At 40.1% G+C, this 15,310-nt stretch overlaps 1 protein-coding gene and 1 long non-coding RNA gene across 2 annotated transcripts; one reads left to right on the forward strand and one right to left on the reverse strand.

Annotated features, from left to right (window-relative positions):
• Window positions 1-5,894: 5,894 nt before the first annotated feature.
• LOC145444925 (uncharacterized) lies at window positions 5,895-10,048 on the reverse strand. Its single transcript, XM_080322985.1, has 5 exons — window positions 8,200-10,048; window positions 7,965-8,132; window positions 7,850-7,900; window positions 7,691-7,789; window positions 5,895-6,834 (listed from the first exon to the last, which is right to left on the reverse strand). The coding sequence occupies exons 1-5, from the start codon at window positions 8,546-8,548 to the stop codon at window positions 6,629-6,631; spliced, it is 873 nt and encodes a 290-aa protein (XP_080179111.1). The 5' UTR covers window positions 8,549-10,048; the 3' UTR covers window positions 5,895-6,628.
• Window positions 10,049-11,362: 1,314 nt separating this feature from the next.
• On the forward strand, window positions 11,363-13,265 carry LOC145445002 (uncharacterized). The gene is made up of 2 exons (XR_013916838.1): window positions 11,363-12,086; window positions 12,829-13,265. It is a non-coding gene; the product is annotated as an uncharacterized LOC145445002 (long non-coding RNA).
• Window positions 13,266-15,310: the final 2,045 nt, after the last annotated feature.

Genomic DNA, 15,310 nt, shown 5'->3' on the forward strand with positions numbered 1-15,310 from the left:
AATCGTAATCGACTGTTCAGTTCACAGTGGTGAGCGGATACTGATTTCTGAGAGTCCTAATCTGTCCAAGAACTCGAGTCTCTGAGGAACTATCCGCCGCAATCCAAACAATCTCAGCTAAAAATCCATGCGAATCCGAATAATGCCGTCCAGAATCCGGAAAAACTGAATCGAACAAATTTTCCGAAGAATCTTATTGAACTTCTGAGCAGAGTAGTCTTTACAAAGGCTAAGGTTAGGGTTAGCTGATTTATGTTTGCTTTGACCTCTGACAGAGCAACTTTAGACTGCTACCAGTAGAATTAGAACGTCTTTACTGTCCATGTTTGGTTGTCGAGCGGACATTTCTTTCTTTTACTTGAAATCAAAATTGACGTCTGGTCAGAACTATCCAAAAATATTCGAATCAGAAGTTACAACTATCTAAAATATCCGAATTAAAGTCTGCAATAGAATCCGAATCCGCTTCGACTGTCTCAAAATTGTGCAAAATCCGGTCCGAACCCTATTCGGTTCCGTCTAATGATCATCACGAAATGTTTAGTTCGGTTTCAACAATGGTATTATCAGTTCAGCAATACAGCAAGATTGAGACACTATCAAATGATAAGAGAAAGTTAGATAGACTTGTGAAGTTTAATAATTGAACCATTCAATGGTGAAGTTACCTCGATATTGTATTAGGAAGCTTGTGCACTCTTACAGCTAAAAGAGGGGTAGCCTACGTGTAAACATAACCTGACTCAGACGTATATCGCGGTCATAAATCCTAGGGGCACGCCGTCCTACATTTCTACGTGCACGCATAATTTGGATTAAAATGTTGTACTCGATTTATACCGTGGTATAAGTCTGAGGTAAGTTCTGGTTTCGTGTGCAATAGCTGTATATCAACACCCGTATATCAGAGGGTGCAAGGGGGGAAATACACACCCTTCTCGCAAAGAGTGTGCGTGACCAGCGGTTACGAAAATTGATGTTTAGCATTATCATCGAGGATTCCTAATTATAATTCATAATATTGTTAACAATATTATTATTGGAGTTGGTAAGTAGCGAAGTACTTCTACTTTGCGAAGTAGTAGTTTTTGCCTACTCGCACCCCTCCTCAAATTATCATGCTTTCAGACTGCTTCTGCTTCTACTTCTACTTGGCAGTTTTCAGTTTTTAGGCAAAAGTATGGGATGAAAATCCTTACTTATTTTGCTTACTTGTAATTCGCTACTTCTACGTGTACTTGAGTAGGAATTGACGGCGTTACTTTTACTTCTACTTGAGTGCCGGTGGTGACTAGTTTGACTACCTTTGATTATTATTTTACTGTTGCTAGCTCTTATATCGTGTGAACTGGTTGAATAGTGCTTATTCTGACATCGACGACACGCGCATGAGCGATTTCAAATCAATTAATTTCTATAAACCGCGGAGAGAATATGTTGCAGTAAGGGTTGCATTTAAAGCAAATAGTATTTTTTTAAATACCATTTTATGAAGAACAAATCGTATTTTTTTCATAAGTAACCGTAAAAATGCTTCCAAACGACGTAGTTCTGGTGAAAGATATTGTTATGACAGCGGCCGGGGGCTTTTTTGGTCAAACGCGCCATATTTACCAATTGCCAATGTCAATCCACTATGATGTCATAATTAAAAAGTTGGAGCGACATGGCTTAGAAAATACATGTTTTAAACCTTGTTTGTTTCAAATGCAACCCTAGTTGCAGTAAATGTGGAAGTAGTAGTTGCCTAATGTCCATACGCTGATGTAGGTATTCAGCATGGTTTGCTATAGAGAATATATAGGATCTCAAAGTTCCATAACTATAACATTTTCAGCTTTTCCAAATTAGGTTTGAATTAGAATGATAGCTACACATTTTTTTTCAAATTAGGTTAGAATTAGAATTACTAAAACCGCAAATACATCAAGTTTAGGTGATATCAAATCAAGAGTTCATTCTCATAAGCATGTGAATAGCAATTTCGGTACAGCGAACTTGAGTCGTTTCACACTATACAGATCGCATGGAAAACCAACATTTATATTAGAAATAAAATCAGAGCATAGAAATATTTGAGAAATTATATTAGAATTGGATTAGCAGAATTTCGCTCTAATTAGCCTAATGAAACAAATAGAATTATTTATTTGTCCCGGTGTAGTCGATCTATTTTACCGCTGATCATTTTTAGTCTTGCGTAGAAGTGTCGATCTGCTGGGCTCAAGTGATTTGTGTAACTGGTACAACAACGGTCATTGTGAACTATATGGGTTGTAAAATTACACCGCTGAAATCCAACCTCTACGGATGAACTACTTCCTCCGAGGCCGTCATTATGTAGCGGAAGAGGATCTCAGATAACCTGAGATGTAAAATGAGGTGGACTTCTTTTACAACTGCTTCCATAAGTGTGCGCACATCGGCTCGTTGGTCCAGGGCAGTGGCTCTCAAACTGGTGGGCGCGCCTTCCTTGGGGGGCGCGAAGCTGACGTCAACTTTAAAAAAATCCCCGCTCCGCGCGATTTACTTCCATTTCATGGTTATTGCTGCCTATAGAATTTCATATTTGAGAATTATCTCATCCACTGTCATAACCTTCCATACCATCAAATTAGCTGTTGCGATTGCCAGCATTCTGGTTGTATTTTGTGATAAGACGATAAGGGGGCGCGAAATTTTTCACTAGCACAAAGGGGGGGCGTGTCTGAAAAAGTTTGAGAACCACTGGTCTAGGGGTATGATTCTCGCTTAGAGCGCGAGAGGTCTCGGGTTCAAATCCCGGACTAGCCTATCTTTTTTGCATCTCTGCTGGGAAGTGACGCAAAACGGGATCGCTGGTTCGCGATATTTCTTTATATGCCATGCAGCATATAGCCCTCGTTCATAAGGTACAAGCAGAGATGGAAAACTAGAAACATTACAACTTTTTCCAATTAGATTCGGATTCGAATTTGAAGTATAGCTACACATGGTTTTCCAATTTGGATTAGAATTAGAATCACTGAATTCTCGAAAACTTGGTAATTGAATCAAGTTTACTTCATATTAAATCGTGGCTATTCTCATAAGTATTAGAAAGATAAATTTCTGTACAGCAAGCTTGGATCGTGTCCTACGATACAGTTCTCCCGTATAGGATTTTATGGAAAAACCGCCGAAATCAGATTAGAATTCAAATTAGTGTTGTTGTTGTTTGTGGTATTCATGGTGTTTATCGACTAGTATGGTCATTTTCACGAGGCCGATATTCCTTATTTTATTCCGTAGCTGTCGACTTGTAGCACGGCCCTCTTCTATAGGCTATTATAAGACAAGATTACACGGATGAGCTGGCGAGGAGAAGTCAAGATAGACCTCCAACACTTAGGTAGGAATTCTGGAGTCGACCTCGGTCGGACTCGAACCAGCAATCCATTGGTTTTGCAGCTGTGGATTATACCACTACGCTATCTCGTCATGGCAACAAATTAGAGTATAGTAATCTTCCATAAATTACATTAGAATTAGAGCATATAAATCTTTCATTCTTAGATTAGATTTAGAATTAGACCAAAAGCAATATTTAATAAATTAAATTGGAATTAGATCACCGGCATTTCCCTCTAATCAGTCTAATTAGGCAACTGGAATTATCTAATTGTCCAAGGCCGACAGCGGCATTCGCGTGACTGGTCTATACCGAGAATGCTATCACCGAGAATGAACATTACCGAGTAAATAATAAAAATATCAAAGTCGGGCAGGCGAATTGTAAAAACTACAAATCTAATTAGTTGCCGGTCAACTAACTGCTGTTCTTTCAAGTAGTTCTAGTTGCGGGTTTCAAAAGTTGGTAGGTATTGGTTGCGCATTTTGGAAACCCAGTATGTTGTAAATGTCTGCTTTCAAGCGAACGGAATCATGTCCAAATTTATCACGATACAACCGATTCTGCCTCTGATATACGATTATCCCTGAAATCGGATTCTGGTTGATGATATCCAGCGGATCGGAGGTCGATGAGATCCTCTGCTTAGTTGTAACATTATACGGCTTGTTGTAGTAACTCACTCTCGGCAATTAGAGGCAAACCCATGTGCGACATTGGACACAAATTTTAAGTATACATGGGAAGTCGAGGGTTTGTGTTGTAACATCGTTAATAATATTAGTACATTAAAAGTCTAGCAGCGCTTATCCCCTATGCAAGGCTAATGCGCAGCAGTCTGTAATTATCATCTGGTACAATCCTACTTTGAAAATTAATTTATCGAAGTCAATACGTCGTAACCCGGCGAATTACGATTATTTTTATTATAATAATGCTAAAATGTTCGACTCTTGTAGCTATGCTTCTACAAAGTCGGATTGAGCCAAATTTTATGTACAGCGTTTTTTTTTTTAATCCAACCATCCAATTTCTTATACAATCTTATAAATACCCGGCAGAAATAAAACAAATGGGCCTTTCTTTCCCGGTGATGCATTCTCGATATTGTCTATTTTCGGTCGTTTCATTCTCGGTAATGTCCACATCGGTAATACTATTCTCGGAAGCAGTATGTAACCCGACATTCGATATCCATAACTAACTTGGAGAGTCAGTATCTACTTCGCTGCCTGCCACACTAACCTGCTGTCTTTCCTATTTTTCACGTTGTCATTGCTACCATCTTTATTTGTAGGCTACTTACGATTATTTGCTATATAATCTTACCCGCATGTTCGTACTGTCAGAATTGTAACTGCTGCCGGCTTGCGCCGTACAATTCCAGAAACTCGTCACAGACATTCTGCCGCGTAAACTTCCGGATGCCAGAAGCTATAAGCTGGACTTTGATCTACGTCGATTGCGTGCTTGCCGTGGTGACGCAACTCAATGATTGCGCGCGTTGACTATTATACGATGAGTACGTCTAGCTCCTAGCAGGTACACTGGTGCAAACTACAGTAATTTCAAAATGCGCAACTAGATCTAGAGCTAGATCTACTAACCTTTCAAACCCGCAACTAGAAACTATAACGTCCATTAAGGGTGGGTTTCAAAAAGTTGTCTTAATTTAGACCTGGCTTAAGGCCAGTGAATGACTTGGCCGAGACGCCAGGCGACGGCGGTCTTAATTCGGTTTCAAATGTCAATTTGGCGCCGCGCTCGGCCAAGTCCGTTAGTTGCGAGTAATTACTGTCTACTTCGTCGCTGTAGCGAGTTCAACACGGAACCGAGGCCAGATTGTTATTGTTTTGAGTTGCTCGTGGATGAATGAAAGGAGATCAGTGGAAGATTATGGAATTGCTGGAGTTGTTGGAATTTACTGACGATGATGATGAACAGTACAGACTGCCAAGAAAGTATCTCGCAGATGTTCAGAACCCCTTCGAAAGGTATTCGAACAACGAGTTCAGACTGCGATTCCGGTTTTCAAAAGACGCAACTCACTATCTTTTTGGGCTGTTGAAAGATGATGAAGAATTGACCTGCAGAGATCATGCTCTTCCGCCAATACTACAACTAACTTGCGCCTTACGGTTTTTCGCGGATGGCCATTTTCAACAGACTGATGGTGACCTAGCTGGTATAAGCAAAGTAACTGCTCACAGAAGCATTCACAAAATTACCCGTGCCATATGCCGCAAGAAGCTCCTGTTTTTGAATTTTCCTACTGACCTCGCCAAAGTAAAGCATGAATTTTATGACATTGCAGGCTTCCCAAACGTTGTTGGAGCAATCGATTGTACTCATCTACCCATAATATCCCCTGGCGGTGATAATGCAGAGGTGTTCCGGAACAGAAAAGGTTATTTTTCATTGAACGTTCAAATGATATGTGATGCACAGCGAGTCGTAACAAACATTGTCACACGTTGGTATGGATCTTGTCACGATTCAAGAATCTTTGACAATTCGGTGATCCGTGATCGATTCGAAGATAATCAAATCGATGGATATTTGCTTGGGGATAATGGATATCCACTGAGGAGCTACTTACTTACACCACTATTATCACCAAGAACATCGGCCGAAAAAAAGTATAATCACGCTCATATTGTAACCCGCTCTCGCATAGAGCAGTGCTTTGGCATGCTGAAAAAAAGATTTTTCGCCTTAGCTATACCGATGAGGACCAAGCTCAGCAATTCCACGAATATCGTCGTGGCCATAACCTGCCTTCATAATCTGGCAATTCGGACACGACAGATGACTGATGAAACGGAAGTTGATGACGTATTCGAACCAGATGCTTCAGACCACCCTCATGTCGCATCGACTCCTTCTGGACAATCCGAGCGACAAAGCATAATTTTGAGACACTTTTCAAACTAATCCATGAATATTCTTTTTCTACACATTCCATTTCAATTACAAAGAAACAAACATGAGCTTTATTGCGTGTGTCATGTAAAAATGAAAATTCGCATAGCGGCTGATAGTAAGTTTAACACAGTAGCAGGATAGCATAAAACAGTATAGCAGGATAGCATAAGCGCTTAAGCGGTGTAGAAAAACGGTGGAAGCAATTTTATAAATTGCAATACAGGATAGCATGAGCAGTGTGGAAAACCTCGGCAAGAAAAGAATGGCGTGTCAACGAAATTGAACGAAGTATACAGAAAATTGGTTCAGACACTGGATTCAGTGAGCAAAAATTCACTGATACTTTTTGTCCAGCATCTCGGACTTTTTTTTATAATGATTCACTTTGAGATCATGCTCAATTTGTCTCATTCTCGTCTCCGTAACTCTCATTTCCAAATCCTTTTCCAGGAGTCTTTTTTTAGCCTTGCTCTCCTCCAATTTAGCGTTTAGTACATCCAACCTCATTTCTTCATAGGTGGCCTTAGGCTTAGAGCGAGCTGTTTGGAAAGATGAAAATGATAAATACCATGAGTTTAAAAAAAATGTTGATATTTATATTGCTGCAATATGTCCAAAATTCCGCAGTTGATTGCAGGGGTCGGCAACCTCTGGTCCGTAGACCAGCACTTTTCAAGTCCGTTCCTGGTCTGCGAAAAGTGATTTTATCATGCTTTGGCAAGTAAAGCGGGTTTTCATAATTATAGTGGTCAAGATCCCTGATGCTTATTTGGAAAAATTCAAGTGAATCGAAACTTAATTGTAACTGGTTGCATAAGCATAGGGATGTTAACACAGTTTCGTACGTCTGAAACATGGATATCCAGAGTTCTGAATATTCCTGGTACACGGACTGAATAGCCATCATTTTTGAATCCACGTTATACCCTGATCAATGACCAATGACCATGGTAACATAACATGAAAGTTACTTCTGATATGGCCGCATTTCAATTTCTCGTGTAGTCTATGGCCGTATTCCAGGACCTAGACGTAATGAACAAAATGGACGTCAACTACACATGTTTATCTGTCCGTGTCCATTTCCGGTGAACTGCGTACTAATCTATTTCTGCATTATTCTAATCTATTCTGAATTATTTTCCTCTGCTGCTCGCATCTGTAGGCTACTATATTCTGGGGATCAGATTGCATAATTCAATTACTATATTGTAGTTGAAAAATGAAGCCGAATTGAAAATTTCAAGAATAATTAAAATCTCTCAATTCCGAAATTCAATTTGCATGTTGACGGCCGCAAGCACATACTAATTGAATTACGTGTCGACGGCCGCACAAATGTCCGGCCATCCCAGAAATAGACAATGGTTAAATCAGAAATGAATGCGAATTTACCTTGATTTGGTAGTGGATTGTTCATGACGGAGCAAGTAGAAGTAGAAGTTGAAGTTCCAACTGCAACCCCAGACGTTGACAGATCAGGTGAACTAGGATCTATCAGAAAATATCCAGTAAATTCTCAAGCAGTGAATAGAAATTGTATTGTATACTTACGGTTCAGTGTCGGAACGGAAAAAAGTTCGACCATAGAAGTTTCAGAAGAACCTAAAGATAAATCGTATTTGATCATGTTATCACCATTCAAGTGTATATACAGATATATATAGACCTATTTCAGAGCATGGCAGTTCTATGCCTGCTACATTTTCTGTGGTGCTGAAAGATGGCGCCTCCATTTGTGTTTCGCAGCCTGCATATGACTCTTGTTGCACTTGTACTGATATTGAATCATCATCAAATTGACTGGGGATGCTACTTATTTGACTTGGTATCAAACCTGTGAAAAACAATCCTGAATTATTATGTAGTCTACACAAGGAATGATGGATTACTGCAGCACCTACTTTTGATCTTGGCATAGATCATGTCTGATGCAGTTGGTTGAAGGTCAGGTATTCCACCACCAGTTTTTCTTTGCTCCCGTACTCGTAGCGCCTCATGCTTTTTACAATCGCTCTTCAAATTTTTCCAGAGTTTTTTCAACTTGTCCTCATTTCTCTCCACTTGTGCAATTCCTGATGAATTGAATTCACTGACAAGTTTGCGCCAGGCCGCTTCTTTATTCCTTCTAAAATCCTTATCGCTCTGTCCACTAGTTTTGCTGGTAATCAAAACGGGGTATTTTCCAATCAAGTCGATAAATCCATTTTTTTCAGCTGTGCTGAAATTCGGAGCGCGTGCAGTGCCAGCCATTGCTTGTTCAGGATAATAAATTTTGAGTGGTGATAGCCAAAGAGTCAACTAGACCAAATTGAGTATGAGCACAATGCTGGTAAAAACAATACCTACGTCATCAGCAATATTTAATAAAGTCAAAAATATACATATTGATGAAAGTTCCATATAGTCAGCACTATTGCTGAAAGTAACAGCGGTTGAACATATTTACGACAACGCTCATATGGGTGGGACGAAAATGGAAATCAAGATAAAAACCATGCAATCTGGCAAAATTGCGTGCAACGTTGATTAGGCCATACTGTACCAAATACGTACGATACATATTTTCATTTTTCTAATGACGCGTCATGCGTTCACTTTTTGGCTATGACCCCAGCAAAGGCAAACTGTCAAAACACCAACATGCTTAAGAGGTAACCAAGAAATTCTGAAGAGTCAGAAAACTGCAATGACAAGGTGACAGCAAGATGCAGACAAGACGTCACAACCTAATCTCGGTGCTTCTTCGATACATGTGCCATATCAACCGATGTTCCCCATGACCACTAATCAGCATCATTACCTTAACGGATTCGCATCGCTGACTATTGTTTACCCACATAGGCAGGGGAGATAGCGTAGTGGTAACGATAAGCGTCCACCAATCTGACGGACCCGGTTCGATTCCTGTCGGAGGTTTATCCGTTCTTACGGCAACAAAAAGGTCTCCGCTTCAAAAAGATCAACATCGAAAAGAACTGTGACATCGGGTACTCTAGGCCGAGGTGGATGTTAGAGTAGAGGATCGCTACTGATGCGTGTCGTTCGACATCCTCCTATCTGTTCATAGCATTGTGTCTTATTGCATTGTACATTGTTTGTGACTTGTTCAGATGAAAAATATAACCCAACGATATTAATATATATTATTATTCACAATAGAAATAGTCCAACGGTAGGGCACATCTTTACGCCTTGCCTGAAATATCACATCCCCTCTCTCGTAACCGCAGTCATATCATATTCGTAACTGAATCGATTGGGGCCAGCGATCGCGGGTTATAGTGGTCATGGGGAACATTGCTTGATACTATATGGTGCGGGTATGGAAGAAGTGCTGATGTGTCCTGTGTGCATCAGGGCTCTGGCTATCCATTTGACCTGAAATCCGTTCAGTATACGAACACCCCTGCAGCATTCCCCTGTAAATCCCACTATATAACGGTATGACATCAACTTGTCACGTTTGTGATAAAAACATTGTTCCAAACTGCCTGAAAGCAATATACAATGATCTAATCTGATTTGCCAAGCTATACATCAGAAAAACGGCCAGTATCCTTCAACAACCAGCACAACAGTTACCAGCACTGGTGACTTCAGCCTACCCCCTAGCTGGCTTGGATATCTGTCTTAACTAAGCGCACGCTGGAGGGGAAATCCCCTCAAGTCACACTTTTGAAACCGACTTCAGCCTGAGGAGTGTAGCTTAAGCCCGACGACGGGATTAAGTTGACTATTTGAAACCCACCCTAAAAGTATATAACTAACCAGATGCCATTCTGAAGCAACTGATTAATTTTTATTTTATCGGAATCGGATCCGCGCTATATACATGAACATCAGTACTAATTTGGCAATTGAATCAAGTCCAGTTCATTTCAAATCAGAGTCCATTCTGATGAGCACGAGAATGGCAAATGTCTGTGCAGCAAGATTGGCCCATTTCGCGCTATACAGACCGTCTGTAGCATTTCCAGAAAAACCAGAAATTAGATTGAAATGAAAATTAGAGCGAAGAAACAGTCACAAATTGGTCTAATACTCACATTAGACAACTAGGTACTCTACTTTTCTAGGTCTGGTTAGAAGTATTTAAAGGTGTGAGCTACATACAAGTGTGAGCTATACCGAGTTGAACGAATTTGCAGTCGCTTAATAAACAAATATAATATTATTGTACCATAGGCGCCGACTTTTAATTTTACATGGGGTGGCGGCAGACGCGTAACAAAGGGGGGTGTCGTCGATCCCCCCCCCCCCCCCTTTTGAAACGCAAAACCCCGTCCTTTTGAAATGACCATTCTGATGCTAATATTCAGTTGCAATTCAACAAGTCGTATTATCCAGTGTCACGCGCGGCCGCGACCAATTAGCGAGATTCGTCTGTGCACCAGGGCACGCATATCGCACAATGTAACGCGACGTGATATCCCGCTGAGATGACTGCAAAATTAGGTCATTGATTGCCGCGTACTCGGCATCCGTTGCCGGACTGAGCAGTAACATGGTGCGACAATTCTGGAACACGAAAGACAGACAAGAATGTTGATTACGAACTCGCGTGGCCAATCAGTAATTATCCTATATCGCCAAACACAATGGGTTTTTACATAGTATTGAGTAGCTCGCATCGCGACAATTGTTTGCTGATTAAAACATCGATTTCCCGATTTACGTTCGCAAACCGTAATTAGATTAATATTATGGCCACTGGAATATATTCCACCGAGCAGGCACACACAATGAAACACTGTTCAACAAAAATGGTTCACAAAAATTTTAAACGCGGCTTACGGCCCCCATCAATGCAAATAATCCACTTTAATTTGTAGAATATGAACGTATATTTGGTCGTAAAATCGCGATAGGAGATGATGTTTCTCAGAGCGCGCGATGAACTCTACGTTTCTAACGACGAGGTCGAATTTGTACATCCAATAAGGATCGTTGGTTTGCTGAAATCAGTACGCTGTGCGATATACATAGTGTACTGTACAATCGACCGGCAAGGTTGCGCTGATAACGAAATTGCAGACATGCCGCAAACCCGCAGTAATAACAATAGACACTTACGTGACCTTTGACACGAACCAATCAGGTTGCAGTAGGATGTAAACAAAGAACAAGCCCGGGCAAGCTTACTATGAGCTCTTATGGAAAAGGGTTGAAAAATATAGGTTTTTAGCAAAATTACATTGAATTGGGAATAGCTGGCATTGTTGAATGGTAATAACATAGAGCTAGTATGTATATGCAGTGTTATAACCTACAATAAGCATGAATGATGGTAAGCACGCATCAGCATGGTATGTCCAAATGAATGAATTTCTGACAACTTTTCGGATGAAGCAACTATTGCTGTATTATCCTTAGTCGTATACTATAGGATTGTCGTACCGAATAGAATGTATTAGAGGAATAGTGAGTCAGGATATGTGTGGTATCCATTATGTGGCGTTATATGCGTTCTATTTATGGAATCGACATTTGTATATAGTAGTCTACAGTCGTATCATTATCTAGCAAATTACTGTTACACTGGACACTTGTCTGCATATTCAATGATCATATTAATATGATATATGTTAGGCAACATGATCCGTTCCCAGCTGAAATCGTCATTTTTTGTTCTAGCTCGTGTATTGAATCTATCAGGATAAATGCCGGATAAACACTGTGCTAATAGCCTGTGTAACATGGAGATGGCTACCCAGACCGTTCCTGGTGTGCGCTTTTACCTTTCCCAGAGCCAATGACATGCATGGAAGAATGTAAAATCTGGATAAAGGCATGTGGACTTCCTTGTAGTCATCTGAATTCTCATTTTATTAAGAAAATGACGTACCGTATCTATTACTGTACCAAAAATATTGAATCGTGACATAATCTAGAATCTAGATCAGTGGTTCCCAACGTGGGCGATTTGGCGGTCTAGGGGGGCGAAAATGACGAAGGGGGCGACAGGGGGGCGAAAATGGACAAAGGGGGCGACGGGGGGCGAAAATAGCGAAGGGGGCGATGACGCGTCAAAACGGCTGACATTTTTTTTTAGTCAACCCATGGAAATTTAGTTACAAAAGTGTGTCAAATTAGACATCGAGCCGAAAATTTGACTCTTTTTTTTAGTCAACCCGCCGGTGATTACAGGTTTGTATGCCCAATTTTCGGTACACAAAATTTGGGGGGCGATGATCGGTATTGACCTTGAAAAGGGGGCGATAGGTCGAAAAAGGTTGGGAACCACTGATCTAGATGAAACAATTCTGTGTTTCAAAATGAGTCCAATCTGAAATGCAGTCACACTTGATGCCACAATCGACTTGGTGTGTGTCTCGTTTTATTCCACTCCAGTTTTGTTGCTTGATGGTGTGTAATGTATTGAAATTGTTGAAAACAATATATTCAATAATGAGACGAATAGTTGAAATTGGTAGCGGTGATACGTTGTATGAGTCGGACGAGTACGCCTTGATAGGTGCCCGCACAGCAGTATTGCTCTGTAAAATAAACATATTATATATTTTGTGCAGGCTTGATGGATATCTTTTATGAAGCTGCAGAAAGAGGAAGTCGATGGATAAAACGCAAGAAAATCAAATTTCTGGAAGAAGTATAGAAGCACAAAACAGTAAACTCGTCCAGGAAAATTACAAATTGACGGACAATTATTGCTAGTGAAGTTCAGTTCTCAGAGGAGCATCATAATGTCAAAAGATGCGGAGAAGCTGAAATTTTATGCTAGACTACATTAAATTCTTTCTGAATTGCACGACTTATCCTACTGACGTCAAATTTATAGTATTGCTGTAAGCATAGTATTTAACCATTGGGTCAGCCATATGTAACTGCTTCATTAAATCGCGATTTGGCCATGTAGATATGTGGTTCTTAAAAATGCACCATTTGCATTCATTCATGATTTCTCAAATCTAGAATGATTATTGACTGTCAATAAATCCCATACAACTTTGGAAGGATTGATGGATTGTGGTACACTTACTTTTATGCAGGAACTATTCACAGGGAGCATTTCAGATCGAAATATTAGTTAAATATGTGGATTCGACAAGAAATGTAAGAAAATGATGGAGTTCAGCTATGGTGAGCCAGGCAATGCTATCATGGCAGAAAAGGGATTCACCATTGAGTCTGATATCAAGAAATTGAATCTAGATTTAAATATTCCTGCACGTGATTTACACACCGTCAAATGCCTGAGCCAGACTGTTCCACAACAAGAAAGATGGCGAGAGAACGTATTCATATTGAACAGCTGATCGGAAGAATCAAGGAGTATAAAATTTTGTCTGGTGTCATACTATGCAGCATTGTGTATCACAACTAACCAAATATATATGGACTAATTGCATACTCTAATTCAAGATTGAAAATTAAAAATGAATGACGCAACATATTCAGCAATTGTGCAAATTCAGTTCCATTGTCAATATCGTAATGCCTAATAGCATGCTACGGATCGTAATTGCGCGGTGCCATGGTCAGTCTGTACCAACAGTGCATGTCTAGATATTCCAGTGGTGTGCATTATTGAAGCTCATTTAGATGCCCAATTTGTTGAATGAACAATTCTCCAGATGAAAATGTTCTAGGATTATTTGTGTTTGATGGAATGTTATAAAACTGAAGACACCAGATACACCAAAATCTACCTTGAGGCAGGAGTTGATCGGTTGCGAGTACGGTGGAGAGATTGCTTGTCAATCACGATGGAGCTCACTGATGCTGATGCAAATCACAATGTAGTCCTTTTAGCTTCAGGTGCTGGATTGTCTTAATCAATGCATATGCATGAGAGCATATATCAGAACCTAATATGAAAGTAAATCATGGTTAAAATATCTATTGAAGGAGTCTCTGAAAAAATGTCTTTTTCCTTACTTACCCTGTCTTACAAGTGCAAGACCGATCAATAATGGATTTTCCGAGAACGTGTATTTCCATTGAGTGTGTTATCTCACTTTTCCGCAAGTTGCGATAACATTGGCTGTTCACTAGAATATTGCTTCTAAAAAGAGTGGATTGTCTCCTCAATCTTTATCCCTAAATCGTGTGCATAGCGCTCCATGAAATACTTCGTAGCTTTCTCCGCGGTGTTAGAAGAAAATGCTGTTCCACTCAAATCCATAAATTCGATAGAATCTCCATAGCTTTCAAGTTTCATAATCAATACACAAAAATTGTGATGTGTGGCAGCAGCTATATTTTATAGTATATATATTTCTGAACATGAGATATGCTTGAAATTTTGCTCGAGACCTGGAGCCTATGAAATCGTCAAAATATGCATTACCACAATCCTATAGTATAGTATACAACAATCGTCGCTTAGAAAAGTTGTCAAAAACCCGTGCATTTGGACACAGCACGCTGGTGCGTACTTGCCACCATTCATGTTCATCCTAGATTAAAAGCTGCAACCACATACTAGCTCTACGATATTACTATTCATTAAGGCCAGTCATCTCCAATTCAACGTAATCTTGCTTAAAACCTTCATTTTTCAACCTTTTACCATAAGAGCTCATAGTAAGCTTGCCCGGGCTTGTTCTTTGTTTACATCCTGCTGCAACCTGATTGGTTCGTGTCAAAGGTCACGTAAGCGTCTATTACAGGGTGCGCTAACCCAGATTCGACAATGGCAATGAGCACAATTTGTTTAGACGCGGGCATAAGTTTTAATCAAAAAGATACATAAACACAAACAATATTAGGCCTACACTCAGAGATTGTTACTGCTTGGCGAAAGTGTTTTTGCGGACGGTAGCTCTTTCAATCCAGTCATTCATCAAGGGTTCCAGCGGAATCTTCGAAGCTTCCTTTTGATATACATTCAATACGATCACATGATTCAATCGCTGTTGCGTCATGCCTGATCTTAAATAAGTTTTTAAGCATCGGAGCGCACTGAACGACCTCTCTGCTTCACAGGTAGTACACGGCAGGGAAAGATAAATTCTTAAAAGTTCAGCCATATTCGGTAACATCAGCGGA

The sequence above is a fragment of the Botryllus schlosseri genome, chromosome 8 (assembly GCF_051294905.1).
Source record: "Botryllus schlosseri isolate E-star chromosome 8, Bs_hap1, whole genome shotgun sequence".
Classification (NCBI taxonomy): domain Eukaryota; kingdom Metazoa; phylum Chordata; class Ascidiacea; order Stolidobranchia; family Styelidae; genus Botryllus; species Botryllus schlosseri.